This window comes from Lasioglossum baleicum, chromosome 16 (genome assembly GCF_051020765.1).
Source record: "Lasioglossum baleicum chromosome 16, iyLasBale1, whole genome shotgun sequence".
NCBI lineage: Eukaryota > Metazoa > Arthropoda > Insecta > Hymenoptera > Halictidae > Lasioglossum > Lasioglossum baleicum.
Genome location: NC_134944.1, coordinates 11,883,401 through 11,902,974, shown reverse-complemented (window position 1 = coordinate 11,902,974; position 19,574 = coordinate 11,883,401). Strand labels below are relative to the sequence as shown.

Here is a 19,574-nt window from a genome sequence, read left to right as displayed (position 1 = left end):
TAGAACGTTCTTTAATTGTTTCGTAATTTTTTTTCATCACAACAGAAGAAATAGAGCATAATCCGTGAAACCGCGTCCACGCTGTAACTGGTAATGGTTGCGTACTATATAAATTAGAAATATATAATCATGATTTTATTATAATTAGAAAACTGTATTGCGACATTACACATATATAATATATATATTATATTTAACATTTACATATTCTCTTTAATAATAATCGGAATATTTACATGTGTGTGAATTTGTACATATATATATAATTGTCAATATATTCATATATTAATATGTTCTGTATTCGTATAATTTAAAATATTTACACGCGTTATACTTGTAGATTCGTTACATATGAAACCTATATTAATAATTACATAATACGACGATTAGTGCATTTTGCGCAAAGAAGGAATACATTTGGAAATGCTGCATGTTGAATATTACTTATACTTATTTCGGGACCCCGTTACGCGGTTCTAAAATATATCTATATATCTTAGGATCTATCCCAGGATAGATTTACACAGCATTTAACATTTAAACAAAATATCTTTTGAATAAAATCTGTACTGTGTGTACACACAAATATATATATATATATCTATATTTGTAATTTATAAAGATAGATAATTATATCGATTATCTCGTAAAAATCATCCTATCTATATATATATATATATATATATATATATATATATATATATATATATATATATATATATATATATATTAATGTAAACAGACTAAAAAATATTTTTCAAGACATCTCTCCTTTTGGTAATATAATTAAATTAGAAATACTTTGAATACAATAATGTTTCGAACTATCTTCACGGCTTTTATTATATTACGAATGACAAAAGGTTGCTGTGACATAAGTATATAATATAATAATAAATATATTTAGGCAAATTTTTCATATATATTATGCAAAAAATATATATGTATTTTTTGCATATTATATTTTAAAAATTTATATTTTGGAAATTTTTCATGAGCGTGTGCGTTATATACATTACATATCGTTTACGTTTACAGTATAAAAGAAAAAGAGATATTTGACTAGTACAGCAATTTATGCTTTATAGTAACGATTAAATGTGTATAGAAATGATAAATCAATATGATAATTCTATGAATCGCTTATAATTATTTGGTGTCATTATAAAATAAATCTATATGATTATGAAGACGATCAAACATCGAAATAATCAATCTAATGCTCGTAAAATCGTTTTCCTCGAATATCTCTTAAATTATCAACTATATCAAAAAAACATGTTCAACAAAACCTGTAGATCTGGACAGGCTGCGTCTGATTTTTCTGTCTGTTTCCAAGAAAATCTCGTGAAACAGTTACAATTCCGTAGTGATCTCATCCTGTGGTCGAAACCCAAGGATCGTAAAATCATCGATCAAATACTCTCGAGTAGGTGACCAGTCCGACAAAATAGTATAATTCGCAGCCTCCATAGAACCATGAAACTCCCACTGCGGATTCAACTCCGGATCAAGTCCGTTGCTTTCGCAGTGGCCCATTCCACAAGTGTGTTCCTCCGTGGAAGCTCCGGTGGAGAAAGAACAGTTGAAAGTTGGAACGGAGAGTTCCTGGAGGTGCGCTTTGGAAGACTTAGTCTGCTTTTGGTTGTCAAAGACCAGTGGAGTTCTCTGTCCGATGCTGGACCCATTTGGACTGAACTTTGAGCTGTTCTGTCCGAGACTGGAACTCGGAGGACTGTCTTTCAGGTATCCGAGGCTGGAACTCGCCGGAGATATGCTGGATTTGTCGCTGGCCTGGAACGTTGTGAGCGGAATGTTTGCTTGGAACGTAGTCAGGTTTGTCGCAGCGGTTCGCAGCTGGTACGGTCGAGGAGACTGCGAGATCTTCACTTGCTGCGCTGCGTTGGACTCTGTGGAAGGAGCTGCTGGCGGCTCTTGCAGGAAAGTCACCAGCTGCGCCACCTTCCGACACACAACGGAACATTTATCGCAAACCTTTTATAATTTGAAATTGTACATTTGTAATTCTACGAACTTTCATTCCAACCAAATAATTTCTTCTAACTTCTAGAAGATTGCGAATCAATAGAATAAACATTTCTAACGTATATCACTCACCGATGTGTTTCGAGTTTCACTTGAGCGAAGCAGAAATGTGAAAGATAGAGGTTCGTCTTTAGTTGATATTAGGATTTAGATCGAAGAGAATTTTGTTTAGATTACCTCTGGAGAACTGTGTCTCTTGTAGCGCCTTAGAAGTCTCTCCGCCCAGGAGAATAGTCTTTGCCAGTCGTCCGGAGGAATGGGGATCTCTTCGTCCCTTCTGTTTACGAGGACTAGTATCCTCGCCAGGTCTCGTAAAACTGGCCTGTGCAGATTGTATAATATAAAAATTAAGAGTATAATGTATGATATAACTATTTAATACGAAGTCGTACCTGTAAGCTTGAATTCCAACAGCTCCGTCTCCATTGTTCCCCGAATAATACAATTCCCTAACTTGTCTTCTGGTGTCGTTCAGCATTGAAAGGAACGTGTTGCCTTCGCCTCGAAGTAACGCTAGGTGTTTCAGGAATTCTCTGTGCTCCGAGCTGAAACGCATGTGAAAATATATAGCGTTGCCTTTTCACAATTTATGATTGTGCGGTCGCAAGGAGAAGTGCTGCTATTTTGAACAAAATTTCAGTTTACGCATTGATCGAGCTTCATGTCGAAGCGTTAACGATGAAAACTTTTGAACAGCAGCTTTCCTCGGCAACAACAGGATTCCAGCGAGTTACGAATGCGTAACATACCTGTCCTGAAACTGTTGAATAAACTTAGCAGTCCTCCTCTTCTTGCGATGAACGATTATAGCTCCGCACAGTATGATAAGGATGCAAATTGTTGCTCCGGAGATGACTCCTACCAAGACTGCTACCTGACTACCGGTGAATCCGAACATATATCCAGTTTCTTTGCAAATTCTGCCCATGTATTCGTCTCGGGTCGACCAGTCAGCAATGTGACCTGGAGGGCAGGAATCGACGCAGGTTCCTCGATGTAAGAGGACTGCGCATCTCGCGCAGATCTTGTCTCTGCATCGCTTACAGCCTCCGTGTCCTTCGACGCATTCTGTAACTGTGGAAAAGGTGGTGCGATGTCTTGTGTATGTTCTATTTTGGATTTATGTGTATGCTTGCTTGTTTTGTGTTGATTGGGTTGTAGGTATTTATATGTTTCGCGATATGGAAAATTGAAAATATTCGAATATATTAATTTCAAGTTTATAATTCAGTTGCTCTTTCAATTAAATTATACATAAAATACTAGTGAAAATTTGTATTACGATTTTGTCGTTCATCACAAAATTTTTTATTTTTAAACGACAGGATTTTCAATTTAAAAATCTGAAAAAAACCATGAACAACAATTACGACAATACATCGGTCCTGTGAAAATATAAATGTGGTCGCCCTAGAACTTCCATGCAAAATTTGAATTTTTTTCGAGGTTTTCGATTGTTAGGGGGCAGAATTTTCAATTTAAAAATCGGAAAAAATTCATGAACACTAATGATAATGAATATATATATGTATAGGACGTGGATACGTTCCTGGCTTTGGTCGCGCATGCGCGTGAAAAGTACACTTACTTTTCCGATTACATAGCTATAGGAAAAGAATAAATTCTAACTGAACAGTAGCTGTATTAACTGGTATTAGAAAGGGAAGCGGGAACGGTAATTTCTGGTACGGAGCGCTCCTATTTCATTTTCCAGGGTACCGTTTTCTTCTGCGAATCTAGGCTCTCCCAGCTCGATTCTAGTATTGCCAAGATCGTCGTGTCCATTGTGGAGCACCTTAACTGTACTCGATGTGACCATTTCGTTTTTCACGCAGAAAGGATGTTTGCGGCTACTTTATCTATCTTACAAGATAGACGGATTTGTTAGACGGATCCTCCTTCCGTTCTCGCTCAACTTTAAAACACTCGTAATTTTCGAACGAGTGAATTCCTAAAATCGAAACTTATTGGATTATCGGCATCCTTTCGCCGATATCTGGATCGTGCAGGAAAAAGGCAACAATTTTGGCTCGTTCAATTTTAAATACCTGTAAATAACTGTTCGACCTTAGATACATTCTCGAGGTTATCGTGTCCGAACAACATTTCCCTTGAAAGTTTCGCTTCGCGGCTTTCGTTCACGAGATATTCGCGAGAAACTGTTCGACCTTGAAAAACATGGTGTCAAGGTGAAAAAGTTTTTCGCGAATATCACGTGAACGACCGCCGAAAACTTTCAAGGGATATGTTATATTTCAATATCGTATATCATTTCAATGTCATCATATTTCAATGTCGTAGCAATCGGAGAGGTGGCGGCGCAACGACGAATGGATTTACAAGCGAAGCATCCTTGACAATCAACTTTTCACAGAGATATCAGCTTTCTCGTTAGCTAAATCCGCAGGATCGCGCAAGAAAAAGGCAAATATTTCTGGTCCGCTCATGTTTAAACACTCTTCACTTTCGAACCGGTGAATTCCCAACATTGAAACTTGGATTTTCGGCTATTCGCTCGCCGAAATCTACAGGCTCAAGAAAAAGGTGAAAATTTCTGGTTAGCTCAACTTTAATATGTATATGTGCGCCTAACCGTACAAGGCCGCAACAAAGCCGTGTTGTATTCTTCTGCTGTTTGAAATTCCCATTGTCACTAACGAGACTCCACTTGATGCGAAACGAGAGCGGATTCCGCAATAAGGAAACGTTTAAGCGAGAACACGGTTCCTGCTTTGCCAGCGATGCAGATTGTCGTTCTAAATAGCCCAGATTGCTCGTGGGTATGTGAAAAGTTCTCACAGAAGATTAGATGACAATTTCCTCTTGTACGATTCGGTTGACCGCCATTTTGTTACAACGCGTACATTTCGTACAATTGTTTTCCTCTTAATCTTCTTAATCTTTAAAGATTAATTTAAACTTGTTGGCCCATTTATATCCATTGAAAAATTGAAATGTTTATTCAGAAATATATTGTTTGATAAAACAAAAGTTTTATTGTATTTTCTGAAAACAAGTTTTCCGGCCATTTTCCCCATTGAAGGACGATTTGAAAATTTTGAAAAAAATCTGACACATTTCGGATACTACGAAACATGTTAGGGATTTTTTTCATATCTTTCTGTTGCAAACTCTGCTCGTGAAAAATGAAAAACACGAAGAAATCTGCATTTCCTCGATTTTTTCGGGGTTTTTGATTTTTCACAAGCAGGATTTTCAATCTAAAAATCTGAAACCAATTGCGGAGTATGCACTCGGGTGTTTGACAGGTGTCAGATTTTTCTCAGAATTTTAAATTGAAAATCCTGCTCGTGAAAAATCAAAAATCTCGGAAAGATCGCGAAAGTGCAGATTTTCTCGAGGTTTTTGATTTTTCACAAGATTTTCAATTTGAAATTTTGAGAAAATTCATGAACAATAATAACAACAATATATCGTTGCTATAAAAATATAAATGTTGTCACTCTAGAACTTCCACGTGAAATCTGCATTTTTTCGATGTTTTCGGGGTTTTTGATTTTTCTCGAGCAGGATTTTCAATTGTAAATTCTGAAATCAATTGCAGAGTATGTATTTGGGTGCTGGACATGTGTCACATTTTTCTCAGAATTTCTAAACATCGTTAACTAGGGGAAATATGGGAAAAACTGATTTTTCTTGAGGATCCGGAAAATCTGGCAATTGTAGGTGCACACTATTATACAATCATATACGTGAACTCACGTTGGTCGACTCCAGTGAATTTTTCCGAGTGAAAGGGTACGGTCTTGCAAGTAATTCGCTCTAAACTTTCTAATGGAGGGAATGCATCCGAATCGCGTAATCATTTAAATGTCTTGCAAGGATTGATAATAATAATAATCGTTCCGAACGCAAAGTGCAATGTTCATGCACGTAAAACAGGTACCGTTGTTTTGCAAATGGATAAAAACTAACGTAAATATTCTCGTCTGCCGGAAAACGTATCATGCGACCAACACTTTCTCTTATTGTCGGCGTTTTGCCAATCGTCGCGCCGCGAATGTCTCTGGAATACTGGAAAGCGTCGCCAAAAAAATTAATATTAAAATTGTTACAGTGCCGATACATCATCATTGTTGTTCATGAACTTTTTCAGATTTTTAAGTCGGAAATCCTGCTTGTTAGAAATCAAAAACCACAAAAATCTGCACTTTTGCGATCTTTTCGAGGTTTTTAATATTTCACAAGCAGGATTTTCAATTTAAAATTCTGAGAAAAATCTGACACCTGTCAAACACCCGAGTGCATACTCCGCAATTGGTTTCAGATTTTTGGATTGAAAATCCTGATCGAGAAAAATCAAAAACCTCAAAAAATTGAAAATGCAGATTTTTTCTTGTTTTCCATTTCTTACAAGCAAAGTTTGCAACGGAAAAATCTGAAAAAATCCCTAATATGTTTCTTAGTATCCGAAATGTGTCATACTTGTTCAGAATTTTCAATTGTCATTCGATGGGGAAAATAAGTCGAACTGGTTTTCAAAAACCTCGAGAGCAAATCGAAAAAACGCAAATTTTACATGAAAGTTCTAGAGCGACCACCGCAACAATTTATTTATTAGTACTAGGTAACACACATTCGGAATACTTTAAAAGAAAGTTCGTTGGAATGAAATTTTGTCACTACGGGTGATGCATGATTCATCGTAGCGTGAAAACAACCGCGAGTGCTTTGTCGTTTACAGACAATTCCCGTAATTAAGGGGTTAAGAGGACGAATTCCGTACGGTTAGATAATATGAGTAAAAACCGCTCGAATACGAGGTCGTCCTGAGATGTTTTCAATGATACAATTTCTTTTTACTAATTTATCATGGAGTAATAATAGATTACCTTTTAGAAACTTGAAATTTCCCGACGTTTGGATGCTTTTTACGCATTGTAGCATCTAGGCCAATCTAGGCAACAAACCGCTACATGTATTTTTGTATACGGTGCCGCGCCATTCATGCGTCGTAGATTTTCTAACCTCAAATATGGCAACATATGATAACTTTGTAATGAAAAATATTTTCATAAAGATGTGATTTTTTCCCTTATTTTTCCCTTAATATACACTCTTTTATTTAGTAATGTTTGATAAATAGAAACTTTAAACAAAATATCGTGCATTTAAGGGTTAAATCTTAAGTTGATTGTCTATAAAAATTAAACTTGAAATTTCCCTCAAATCTATTCTGGTAAAATCAGTTGGATTTTTCATATGTTGTAGCTTATGATCTACTGAACAAAAGATGTATAAGGGGCACAATAAAGCTCAATAATGGACGGTTATCGAGTTATAATCAGTCAAGTCAAACATGACAAATTCGAGCTGCCGAATACTCAAATCAGAGACCACCACAACAGAATCCAAATGAGTAATACATATAATAATTAATAATAATTAAATCTTAAATTAATCTTCTATAAAAATTAGCACATCAAATTTATTATAACAATTTATCGTAATTTTTAAAGTTAATCGAAACTTGCAATTTCCCTCTATTTAAACTAGAAATTTCCCTCAATTGAAACTTGCAATTTCCCTCTATTTAAACTTGAAATTTCCCTCAATTCAAAGTTTGAAATTTCCCTGAATTCAAAACTTGAAATTACCCTCAATTTAAACTTGAAATTTCCCTGAATTATAAACTTGAAATTGTCCTCAATTTAATCTGGAAGTTTCCTCGATTTAACCTTGAAACCCTCAATTTAAAACTTAAATTAGTTTTCTATAAAAATTAACTTACAAATTTTGAAATTTTCCTGAAACTCTGCATGTTGTCTGAACCCGGGAGTCTACTCCCGGATCTGTACATAGTCTAAGAACTCGTCAGAGAAAATTCAAGAACCACACCAGCTATCGGTCGAAAAACTGAACTAAATCAGGTTCTCCTACTGACCGATCGCACGACTCTGTATATATGTATATATATGTATATATATAATATATACTATATATCCGTGACGATCAACTAACTCTATCAAAGTAAAATATCCGATTCCACCATGAAGTATCAAAACCATCAAACATCGAATATGAATTTATCGAAATCCTTTTATTATTTCAAGCTTGAAATATGTTTCAATCTCCTATCACTATTTACAGTTGTGTGTGTGTGTGTGTTCCGTGGTTGGGTCAGGGTCATAAAACGCAGCATAGCGTTCTCTAACACTCTAACCTAACGTAACTCGCGGACAGACCAGCAATTTAACTCTCCTTTCACTTGTTCCTTACACTTCGTCTTATTCAGACCATGATTGGTCGCCGTAATTTAACTAACGTTCAAATGAAGTCAGATATAATTAGGAAACAGGCGAATCTTTATATTATTATATTCATTCACATGATGAATTCATACAAATTGCGACGTTCGGTATTTATTTATATTTACTTTACACATAAAAGAATATTTTATTCTTTAAATCTCTTCTAAAAAAGCTTCCTCATTTTTTTTATTATTTATTGTTTTTAATGCACCAAATGTAAGTTATTATTATTAATCTAAAAAATAATTTATTACTGAGTATAAATCCTTCAATATATGTATATAGGGTAAAGTAAATAAATAAATACCGAATGTCGTAATTTGTAAATTCGCCTTGTGAATGAATATAAAGAGTGATATATAATAATAATAATAATAATAATAATAATAATAATAATAATAATAATAATAATATATAGACAGCTCTTGTTATAGTATAAAACACTTGCTACTCGAAATAATGCTATCGATAATGCTATATTATTATTTAGAAAATTATTTCAGAATTCTAATGATGAGATTTTTGATTGAGAAACGATAAAAATATAAATACAAAACCGTAGTAACATTTGCTATCGACAATAATGCTATCGAGAATGACATATACACATTATTTAGAAAATTATTTATTTGAGAATTATAACGATAGAGATTTTTGATCGAGAAAGAATTTAATTGTCCGAGGGAATAATGTGGATATAATCGTTGACAAATTGTATTTATGCGTCCAAGAAACTCCGAAAAAAAACAAACAGCTTGTAACCGCGTGTGTAAATACACATACGCAAACCACGTGTGTAAATGATACAGAGAGATCGCAGTATGTATGTAGATGTGTTATAAAGTATGTATAAAGTATGCAACGTATGTACGTATGTATGTATGTATATATGTGTCTGTCTACTTTGTAAATTTTTATATTACCTCGTAAGTCGTTCTCCGCCCAAGTAAAATCCACAAAGCAGGTGAAAAGCACTGCACTGAACTTCACCACAGTCGATAAATTACCCATTTCGAGACGACATAATTTCTATATATATATGTGTATATGTGTCGACGTATATATATATATATAAAGATCACAAGAAACTTCAAAAAATTTGACTAAACACTGTCCGTTGTTCGAGATTATAGTTTTGACTATTTAGCACATCATACTGCAACGTCAGTCGCAGTCAGTCGGTAGCATACTGAAGACTGAAGACTGAAGAGTAGCTAAATCTAAATACTAGAAAGTGGGAAGACTTTCCCATTCCCCAGTCCCCATTCCCTATTTCTCCCATTCTGCCACCATTCTGCACCATTCATCGTACCGGTACCAATGGTACCATGGATATAGGAATTATTAGGAATTAGGAATATAGGGAAAGGGGGGTGTCCTCTTTTACGGAGGAGGCAGGGCCAATTGACGCCAGAATTTGATTGGTGGTTTTTCCGCGCATACTCTGTACCGCCAAGTATGAACAATTTTTACGGATTGCTTACACATTATCTGACAAGTTGAAACTAGAAAAGTGATTCTGACCCTTTGTTCTATAATAAAGTATGACACTCGTGATATGAATTATGTTCCAAATATTATAATGAACGTTGTTAAATAATGAAAAGTGAAGAAAATGAAAAGTTGTATAAATTTTCGATAACGGCAAATCTATATTTTCTTTTTCTCGATTTCTCCGTTTTGGCTCCTGGCTGCACTAAAAGGTTATGTAACGCTGTGTCAATGCGTGGCGCTGCATGCATAATGACGTACTGCGCTTGCGCCGGATACAGCCAATGAAAATTAGGCGTCAATCTACCTCGTCCCCCCCTAAAAAGTTGCCCATCCCGCAACGACATCCTTCCTATATCCATGATTGTGCGCCATCGAAGGCCTTTCTACAGGGTGTTCCAAAATTCCTTCAACAGGCGGAAATGGGAGCTTCCTGAACGACATTTTCCTTTGCAAAAATGTCATCTGCGGCTTTGTTTAGGAGTTATTAACGAAAAACACGGACCAATCAGAGCGCGACCTAGACGCGAGTTTATTGGCCGTCTGTGCCAACTCGCGTCTAGGTCGCGCTCTGATTGGTCCGTGTTTTTCGTTAATAACTTGTAAACAAAGCCGCGGATAACATTTTTGCAAAGGAAAATGTCGCTTGAAATGGTCTCAGGAACCACCCCCTTTCGGGATTTTCACGAATTTTGGGACACCCTGTAGATAGATAGATATTGTTTGCACTGCAATAAATAATATAAATAAATTAAAAATAGTATATTCATTCTAAAAATACAGTTTAACGTACGTTATATAGAGAGCATAGTACAATTATATTCGACGTTGATAAATTAATTTGATTCGTTCTTAGCTCCAGCCACCGAAAATTCCAATTTCAATCTTCTCATAATCTCCTCTCTTTGGTACATCACTTCCCTATAACACAATTCCGAAAATATAATCGGACATTCGTATTGCACCGTTTCGATGCATTTCGTGTCGTTCGCTCCGTCCCTATCGAATCTGAATTGCGAGATCGATTCCACTGAAAATCAGAATTTCAAATGTAAATACACTTTCACGTTTACGTAATTTCAAAGTCGTCGCTTCAAAAATCGGAACTTACAGCATCCGAAGTTCGAGAAGAAGCACGTGTTATGCTTCGAGGTGATCAGGTATCCGTTATTATCCTGTCGAATCGCATAATGGCCCTGCGCGATATTTCGAATAATCGGCACGTGACTCAAACGTTCCGAATACTCAACCGAATATTTCCAATGATCGTAATTACCGCTTTCCGCGATCACGTTGAACTCCTCTCTAAAATTCAAAAAAGAAATACTATAACAAATATAATAGATAAACGAAAAATAGTAGAAAATATTAGGTTGTCGCATACGAAATGTCCGAGTTAAATATACGTCATTTTTAAGGTTAATTTACTTTTAAATAATTATTTCAATCCCGATCGATCTGATTACCGAGTATTCTTTTTGTGCGGGTGGAAAAGTAACATATTGACAATAGCATTATGCGATGATTGGTCAATATTAATCGATTAATCAACGCGCGATTTATCGATGCTAAAGAAGGCTAAAAAACTGAGATGATATAAATATCTTGCAATTGAAGAACGCGAACGACCAAAAAATTCCATTTCCACCGTAATACGATCAAGAGATTCGTAATTCAGGGAATATTTGTAATTGTAACTTATTTATTTAGATGTTTGCCCGACGTTATTAAAAATCGGACATTTCACACGCAGCAGCCTAATATTTACATTGAAAATAATTGTTTTCGCACGCACATCGTCGGATTCAATTTCTTCATGTTGCTGAAGTCGGCTACGTACTCCCAAACGTGAATGGGATCCGCGTTCTGTATAGTCCCTTCGAAGTTCGCATGATACTTCTTCTTATAAATAAATAGTATGTAAAAGCTAAGTAACGTTAGTATTAAATAGAGCACGTTTCTGGTCTTCCATCTCATCGGATTCAGTCCCATAATTCAAACGATAGTTTTACTTGTATTTTACAGAAACGAACCGGAAGCTGAACACGTTCTTTATTCGAAGAAGACGTTAGAAGGTTCGTGTAGAACCGTCCCAAATCTATATTTAAAAACAAGAGAACTGTTTTGTGTTTCGCGTGTTATACACAGTTATACACTTACTTGGAAAATTCAGAACGAACTGGGGAATGTTTGTTTGAGCTTGTAGATTTTATTTTTGATTTATTTAACGTCGAACGAAACAGGTTTCTGTGTCACTTCGTGTTGGAAGCAATTTGTATTTGATACTGGAATCTGCTGCCGGTGATAAACCGGGACGCAGATACTGTACTGTTTTCGTTTGGAATATCAACAAGCATTTACTATAGCGTTGGCTCTGTTAGCGCCACTACCGAGTATTATAGTATTATAGCACAGCAGCCTACGTAATAATACTTACGACAATATCTGGAAAATTCGAAATCTGCAGTTTTCAATTTTTACAGCCAGATTTTGCGACGGAAAAATCTGAGTAAAATTCCTAATACGTAGCTTAGTATCCGAAACGTTTCAGATTTTTTTCGAAATTTTAAATTGTCATTGAACGTGAAAAATGGGCGAATACTGGTTTTTCGATTTTCATCTACAACTACCCTCGCAGATGAGATACAATAAAATAATGAACGGCTTGTGAGAATAACTTTACAGGCATGTTTATTATAGATTTCATTTAATTTTCAATTCTTACATAATGCTTCGATAAAAAATTGTTAAATTACAGGGAAACGCACAATTTTACGAAACGAATAATCTGAATTAATTAAAACATCTTTCGGCATCAAATACCCAATCAAATCGAGCATCAATCGATACGGAATACCCGAACAGCTCTAATATTTTAATTACATTCCTAAAATTTCCGAAAAAAGAAATTTCAGCAGGTATGAAGTGAATTTTCAAAAGCAAATTGTCCCATTATCGACTTATAGTAAAAGTATCTTTAATTTACAGTATAATGCTATACAGTTAGAAGACACAATTACCGTTGATCCTCTCGAAAAGTAGAAAGAAAGAAAAAAGAAACTGTCACAGAACTATCCATAAATCGTAACCTAGATTTAAATATCGGTGTGAACGTTATTCGATCGGTAGCAAAGTAGATCTGGACGATCCGCAAGTTAAGGCGCTAACTATTTCCACCAACGATAACTCCGAAAGTACGATATTAATACAAAACTTTTCGAGACAAAAGTAGTTTAAACATTTCACAAGTGTTTAAAGCAGCGTGGACCAAAAATTTTCAACTTTTTCAAACGCGGTCCCGTAGATTTTGCCGAGGTAATGCCGAAAATCCAAGTTTCAACGTTAGGCATCCACCGGCTCGAAAGTTACGAGTGTTTAAACTTGAACGATTTCGGCGGGCAAGAGCGCGGCTATATTGGTGCTTGCTCGGCCGGAAGTGTTTATTCGTCGCCGCCAGGTTTAGCAAATACGCTGAAAGATATTCTCGCAACGGCCCCTGTTGCCCGATGCAACATCTCGAAAACTTTTCTACTACCATCGTACTTTCGGAGTTATCGTAGCTGGGTATAGTTAGCGCCTCGCCCTGTACAATAAGGTTATCAGTTAGTCTTTGGAGTGCTGGCTGCTCGAGCTGCTCGAGCGTGAGCGGCGCTTGAATTTCGGCTGATTGTTCGAGTCGGACATGTTGTCGCTCTTCCTACGGTTCTTATCCGTCTCGTAATTGGTGTTCGAGTTGTTTGCTCTTCTGTAATCGTTGCGTCTGTCGTAGTATCTGTAGTTTTCTCTGCCCGGTCTGTTCATTCTGTAAGAGTCTCTTCTGCGAGGATAATAATTCCTCCTGTTTCGCCTGTCCCGACTGTTTCTACGATCGTAATCCCTGTCTCTGGATCTTCTGCGATCGCGGGATCTAGATCTACCGCTCCCGCGCTTTCTGCTTCTGTCTCTGGAGTTGCGTCGCGAGGATCTATCGCCGTACGATCGATGAGAATCGCGTTTAAGCGATTTCTCGTTTTTATTGTTGTGTTTCCCGTCGAATTTTTCCTTTGTTGTCAAATTGTTCAAGTCGGAATTTGAGTTCGGGTTTTCTGGGTCTTGATCAATGTTTTTGTTCTCGATGGATTTCTCTTCTAATTGGTCGTTTTCTTTGTTTTCTAATTCTTCGGAGACTCGGGTCTCCGTGTCGAACTTGTCCAGGAGTTGATTCTCCCCGTCGGGGTTCTCTGTGAACTTCTTGAGCCTGTCTGCTTCGCGTTTCTTCGTCTCTTCTTCTTTTTTTAGACGCTCTTTCTCCAGTTTCTGCGGTACAAGATTGTATATTATAGTTACAGATAGTTGTGTGTATAAAGGGAACTGTTAACGTCTAGCTTTCAAGAGGAGACGAGTTCCAAGTCGGAATTATACTCTTTTCTTCTGTTCTGATCGACAAAATATTATGAAAAAATTCATGAACATTCTACTTAATAACATACATAACAGTGAATTTTTTCAGAATTTTCTGTCGTAATGTCGATGTTTAAAAAAATCCGCAAGTCTTCAGAGTACCGGAAAATCGGCAATGTTATGCTTCCGGATTTTTTAAAAAATCAACATTCCAGCCAAGAATTCTGAAATAATTCACAGTCGTGTGTGCCACTAGGTAGAACGTTCATAAATTTTTTCGTAACATTTGCTCCACAAAATACACCGAAAAAAAGCACACAACATTTTCATCAGCCATAAATGCATGAAGATCCGCTGTCTACAGATTACGAAGAAAGTAAATGTCATGAATATTATTAGAATTATAAAATCATAGAACTATGCACCTGAAATTCGTGTAGCTTAATCGTACGGTTCTGAGCTTGTTTCCAGTGAGGTGGTGTGACGCTCCTCGAACGACTACGCGAAGGTGTGTGGTATCGCTGTAAATTTGATTATACATAGCTATTTATCTTCGCAGTTCGATTAAATACATAGATTTCTATCCCTCAAAATATTTTCAAAAAAAAAAGCATACATACCGTGTACCGTAAAACGTACACAAATACTTACAAAAATCCCTCTCCCTTTAAACACACGCCCAGTTTTCCTGTGCGATCGTACGCGATCTCTTCCGTAATGTTGCCTGAATTCTTTCTGATTCGCATTATTCGTAGGCCCTGCTCTGTACAAGAATTTGTTCGCTGGAACTTCCGGAATCTCATCCGGATCAATTTTTGTCACTGATACCAGCGGATGAGGTTTCCCTAGATCATCCTCGTTCGAATCATGAATCTCTCCGTCTTCCGACTTTGCCCTCTTTTTACTGTAAAATCAACAAAAATCATTATTTCTCCAAATCGCTGATTTCACTGTCCAACAGCGAAAAAACGTTTCGATTTTCACTATGCGATTATTACAGAGATCTCATTTGCGCTGTTCCTAATTTTTCTCTTAGAATTTTTCAGGAATTTGATTTTGAAGTTTAAATTTCGATTTAAATTCGGTTTCTGAGATTTGAATTTCGATTTAAAGTTTAGAGTTGAATTTAGATTTAAATATACCAGGGGAAAAATTGAGGACAGATTCGGAATCAGCATAGTGAAGATCGAAACGTCAAGAAAAAGGTCGAAATTTGTTGGACAGTGTTTTTTGATGTCTAAAATGATTCGCAGGGTGTATACTTTTTCTTGGCCTTCTTCTTTTTCTTCGACTTCTCCGCGTAAGAGTCGGAGTCCGAGCCTGACGAGCTACTCTCTTTGATCTCGCGTTTCTTCGCTGCGAATCATAATTTTGTAGCGTATTAATGACCTCTCGACTCCTCTTTCCCTCGCGTAACCAGAATTTTTCCTCATTCCCCTATAAATTTTCGCCTTTCTCCTCTATATTATTCACCAGATCTAAAGGAGATGTGAGAAATCCAAGTTCCCATCCTACAGGATCAACTGTCCGAAAGTTATAAGCGTCCAAAGTCGAGCAATTTACAGAAACACCTGTCGAAAACACTATAAAATTCGCTCGACTTCAAACCATTATAACTTTCGAACCATCGACAGGATCGAAACTTGGATTTTTCACATCTCCTCTTTCAAATCTACCAATTGCATGCCAAAAAGACAAAAATATTCTAGGGGGAAGGTGCAAAAATTCTGGTTGCACGATAAAAGGTGTACCTGAAATGAAATGAAAGTTCGACGCACCTTTGCTTTTCACTTTAAGAACAAGTTCTCCGCAATTTACAACCTTAGCATCTTGAAGCGGACGAGACATACGATCTACTGGGAGTCCCTCAATATGTGAGACAATTTCCTGGCCAGACACTACTTCTCCAAAAACCACATGGACACTGTAAAACATCAATTATAACATTATAGTATAATAAATTACAATAATATACTATAATTCTCAAAGATCTATTTATATTGTTATATTTATTTATAATGTATTTAGGCTTACTTGTCGAGGTGAGGCGCTGGTTGTGTTGTACTACAACAACAAAATATGATTAAGGGGATGAGAGATGAACAGAAAGAGCCAGCTTTCATTGGTCATTGTGTTGTAGTAGTGGTGTGCAGACCCTTCCCTCATGACTACACAGAAATATCGCTAAGTTATTCATTCCTCCAGAGACGTTCTTACTTCTATTCTTTCTACTATTCTTCGAACGTACAACATCATTGATTTATACAGGGCGAGGCGCTAACTATAGCCAGCTACGATAACTTCGAGAGTACGATGGTAGTAGAAAAGTTTTCGAGATGAATGTTGCATCGGACAACAGGGGCCGCAGCGGTCCGTTTTTTACTAAACCTGGCGGTGACGAATAAACACTTCCGGCCGAGCAAGCACCAATATAGCCGCGCCCTTGCCCGCCGAAATCGTTCAAGTTTAAACACTCGTAACTTTCGAGCCGGTGGATGCCTAACGTTGAAACTTGGATTTTCGGCATTACCTCGGCAAAATCTACGGAATCGCGCGAGATAAAGGCGAAAATTTTTGGTCCCGCATGGTGAAGTTCGGTTCGCTGAACTTTAATTACCCATCACTTTTGAACCAGCGGATTCCTAACGTTGAAACATGGATTTTCGGCAGTACCTCGGCAAAATCTACGGGACCGCGTTTGAATAAGTTGAAAATTCTTTGTCCTGCATGGTGAAGTTCGGTTCGCTGAACTTTAAACACCCATCACTTTTTAACCAGCGGATTCCGAACGTTGAAACTTGGAATTTCGGCGTCCCCTCGTCGAAATCTACGGAATCGCGCGAGATAAAGGCGAAAATTTTTGGTCCGCTCTACTTTGAACACCTGTAAAATGTTTAAACTACTTTTATCTTGAAAACTTTTGTATTAATATCGTACTCTCGGAGTCATCGTAGCTGGCTATAGTTAGCGACTCACCCTGCACAGGCCTAAACTATCGTATATTAATATCAACACACCCAAGATCTCATTTTATCTCCTGCCTCTTAAAACAAACATACTGAAACGTCAGAATCAATATATATATTGATATATACATATATGTATATATCAATACTCCTATATATTACCTTCACCTTTCGCAGTCGACAAAGAAAACATCTGTCAGCAGAGAAAAAGAAATTTTCAGCCAGTAGGAATATTGAAAAATAAAACGTACGCACGAGAGACGATCGGCAGCATGCGAAACACAACAATGCGAATTTTGTTTTCTCGTGAAAACTTCCTCGCAAGTCATCGATTCTCTTTCTCTCTCTCTTTTTTTTTTAATCCAGTGTGAAATGAATTAGTAGTTTTTCGCATTCTCGACAAAGTTACAACAAACTGGAATACGTTCTCCGGTGACGATATATACTCACATGAAAAATTGCGAACCATTTGTGTCTCTGCCTCGATTCGCCATCGACAGCAGAAACGATTTGTTATGCTTTATTATGAAATTCTCATCTGAAAGAAGAATTTTATTTCTTTTGTATATGAAGTACTTTTGTTTATGAAATACAGTCTTCCCTCGGATAGTGTCATTTTCGTCTCCACGGTAAGCATTACTTTTTTATCGCGCTACAGTGCGACCAACCTTCACCATCTGGGTTAGACTATGATTTATTTTTTCTGTTCTGGCCGAGAAATAATTACGAAAGAATTCATGAAGGTTCTACCCAACGACACAGACGTCTGTGAATTTTTTCAAAATTTTCGGTTGTAGCGTCGACTTTGAAAAAAATCCGGAACATAAACTTGTGATGGGATCCCCAACTTCGCTATCTGGGTTAGACTACACACGAATTATGTTTTATTTCTTCTGTTCTGCGAGACAAACTATTACGAAAAAATTCATGAACGTTCTACCTAATGGTACACACGACATTGAATTATTTCAGAATTTTCCGTTGCAAAATAAATTTTTCAAAAAATCCGGAATCGTAAAATTGAGATTATTTGCTTGCCATCGGTCCCTCAATGTTGTTTACTCGCTGTCCTTCTCTATGTTCGGCAAACTTCAAAGAAAGTGAACTCTACATTTCTCTACACTTTCTGAGACTATACATCCAAGATAGCAACAGTATGCGAGGGAGGACTGCAATAATTTCTTCGCAGGATCAATGCTTTATACCTGCAAAAGTTCCTCCATAGATGGACTCGCCTCCAGTCCCGTTGCCCACTGAGAAGTCTCCTCCCTGGATCATAAAATCCTTCACCACTCTGTGGAACACGATTCCCTTGTAGTGTAACGGTTTGTTGGTGGTTTTGCCCAATCCTTTCTCTCCAGTGCATAAGGCTCGAAAGTTCTCACACGTTACTGGACACGCGTCTGCGAATAGTTCAAAAATTACTCTGCCCATCGGAAGTCCGCCTACTTCCACGTCGAAGAACACTCTCGGGTTGACGTTCATCGTGTCGGTGCTTCCCTTTTTTTTGTAATTCTGGAAGAGATCAAACAATTAAGTAAAGTTGACATTTGTCGGAAGAAATTCCTTCAAATTTCAAGTTTTGAATTCGGGGAAATTTCAAAATTAAGTCGAGGAAAATTTCAAGATTTGCATCGAGAGAAATTTCGCTGCGAATTCAGGGAAAGTTTAAGCTTAAATTTAGGGAAATTTCAATTTTTGTATCGAGAGAAATTTCAAGATTAAATTGAAGCAAATCTCAATTTTTGCATCGAGAGAAATTTCAAGTTTAAATTAAAGGAAACCAAGTTAAAATGGAAGAAAATTTCGAAGTAATTTTTCGAAAATCTTTTCTGCAGATTATTTAGTAAACCAATGCTCCTAATTGCTGATGAAACATCAGGTCGTTCGGTACAATTAGAAAAATACTGTTTCAGAGTGCGTTTAAATACTTTCGTGGTTCACTGTATGTGACTGACTGTACACACATACTACCACAGACAGAAAGTAGAAATTTATCGTTTCGCACATGCTCGTGAACGATAACGCAAAATACAGAGTAGAAGGGTTAGATTTAGTTCGAAGTATATGAATTGTTTTACCGTTTAAAAATACGGAAACACTGGGCTGAAATCTGGACGAAGAAGTTCGAGGTTAGAACTGCCCGACTTAAACTGCTTCGCTTACTTAACGAACCGTGGATTCATTAATATGTACACTGTACACTAGATACATATGTATCATTCTTTTCCGCGTTGTTTATGGTTGTCGTATCGGTGGATATCAATAATCAACAACGTACAATTGTAATAATGGAGAAGTCAATCGCGAAAATGATCACTCGGTGCCATATTGTTGAATCCATGAAGGTATTGTTCGTATACAGGGTGGTACATAAAATGTGCGATATATTATTTGTGTGAGAAAAATGCACTGTTAT

The 19,574-nt window shown here is 36.8% G+C and overlaps 3 protein-coding genes across 12 annotated transcripts; all 3 read right to left on the bottom strand.

The window, feature by feature from the left end:
* Window positions 1–702: 702 nt before the first annotated feature.
* Window positions 703–10,191, bottom strand: T48 (FU domain-containing protein T48). Of its 6 annotated transcripts, none has more exons than XM_076441578.1 (6): window positions 6,900–7,721; window positions 4,640–4,946; window positions 2,796–3,120; window positions 2,439–2,591; window positions 2,224–2,368; window positions 703–1,962 (listed from the first exon to the last, which is right to left on the bottom strand). In XM_076441578.1, exons 2-6 carry the CDS (start codon window positions 4,692–4,694, stop codon window positions 1,357–1,359), a joined length of 1,284 nt encoding a protein of 427 aa, XP_076297693.1. In that variant the 5' UTR covers window positions 4,695–4,946; window positions 6,900–7,721; the 3' UTR covers window positions 703–1,356. The 6 variants fall into 6 exon arrangements, with proteins under 6 accessions (XP_076297693.1, XP_076297690.1, XP_076297694.1 ...); XM_076441575.1 differs by lacking the exons at window positions 4,640–4,946; window positions 6,900–7,721 and adding exons at window positions 3,766–3,997; window positions 4,095–4,633; XM_076441579.1 differs by lacking the exons at window positions 4,640–4,946; window positions 6,900–7,721 and adding an exon at window positions 7,799–8,539 and having other exon boundaries at window positions 2,921–3,120.
* Window positions 10,192–10,397: 206 nt separating this feature from the next.
* On the bottom strand, window positions 10,398–12,156 carry LOC143216836 (uncharacterized). Of its 4 annotated transcripts, none has more exons than XM_076440324.1 (5): window positions 11,970–12,156; window positions 11,605–11,907; window positions 10,921–11,114; window positions 10,624–10,839; window positions 10,398–10,537 (listed from the first exon to the last, which is right to left on the bottom strand). In XM_076440324.1, exons 2-4 carry the CDS (start codon window positions 11,799–11,801, stop codon window positions 10,646–10,648), a joined length of 585 nt encoding a protein of 194 aa, XP_076296439.1. In that variant the 5' UTR covers window positions 11,802–11,907; window positions 11,970–12,156; the 3' UTR covers window positions 10,398–10,537; window positions 10,624–10,645. The 4 variants fall into 4 exon arrangements, with proteins under 4 accessions (XP_076296439.1, XP_076296438.1, XP_076296437.1 ...); XM_076440323.1 differs by having other exon boundaries at window positions 10,436–10,537; window positions 10,603–10,839; window positions 11,970–12,155; XM_076440322.1 differs by lacking the exon at window positions 10,398–10,537 and having other exon boundaries at window positions 10,557–10,839; window positions 11,970–12,155.
* Window positions 12,157–12,499: 343 nt separating this feature from the next.
* Moca-cyp (nuclear cyclophilin protein Moca-cyp) lies at window positions 12,500–19,517 on the bottom strand. 2 transcript variants are annotated; one of them, XM_076440282.1, is made up of 9 exons: window positions 19,237–19,517; window positions 18,361–18,670; window positions 17,606–17,693; window positions 16,224–16,253; window positions 15,968–16,113; window positions 15,452–15,545; window positions 14,841–15,093; window positions 14,615–14,710; window positions 12,500–14,105 (listed from the first exon to the last, which is right to left on the bottom strand). In XM_076440282.1, the coding sequence occupies exons 2-9, from the start codon at window positions 18,638–18,640 to the stop codon at window positions 13,413–13,415; spliced, it is 1,680 nt and encodes a 559-aa protein (XP_076296397.1). In that variant the 5' UTR covers window positions 18,641–18,670; window positions 19,237–19,517; the 3' UTR covers window positions 12,500–13,412. The 2 variants fall into 2 exon arrangements, with proteins under 2 accessions (XP_076296397.1, XP_076296398.1); XM_076440283.1 differs by lacking the exons at window positions 18,361–18,670; window positions 19,237–19,517 and having other exon boundaries at window positions 16,224–16,357; window positions 17,606–17,699.
* Between the last annotated feature and the right edge of the window lie 57 nt (window positions 19,518–19,574).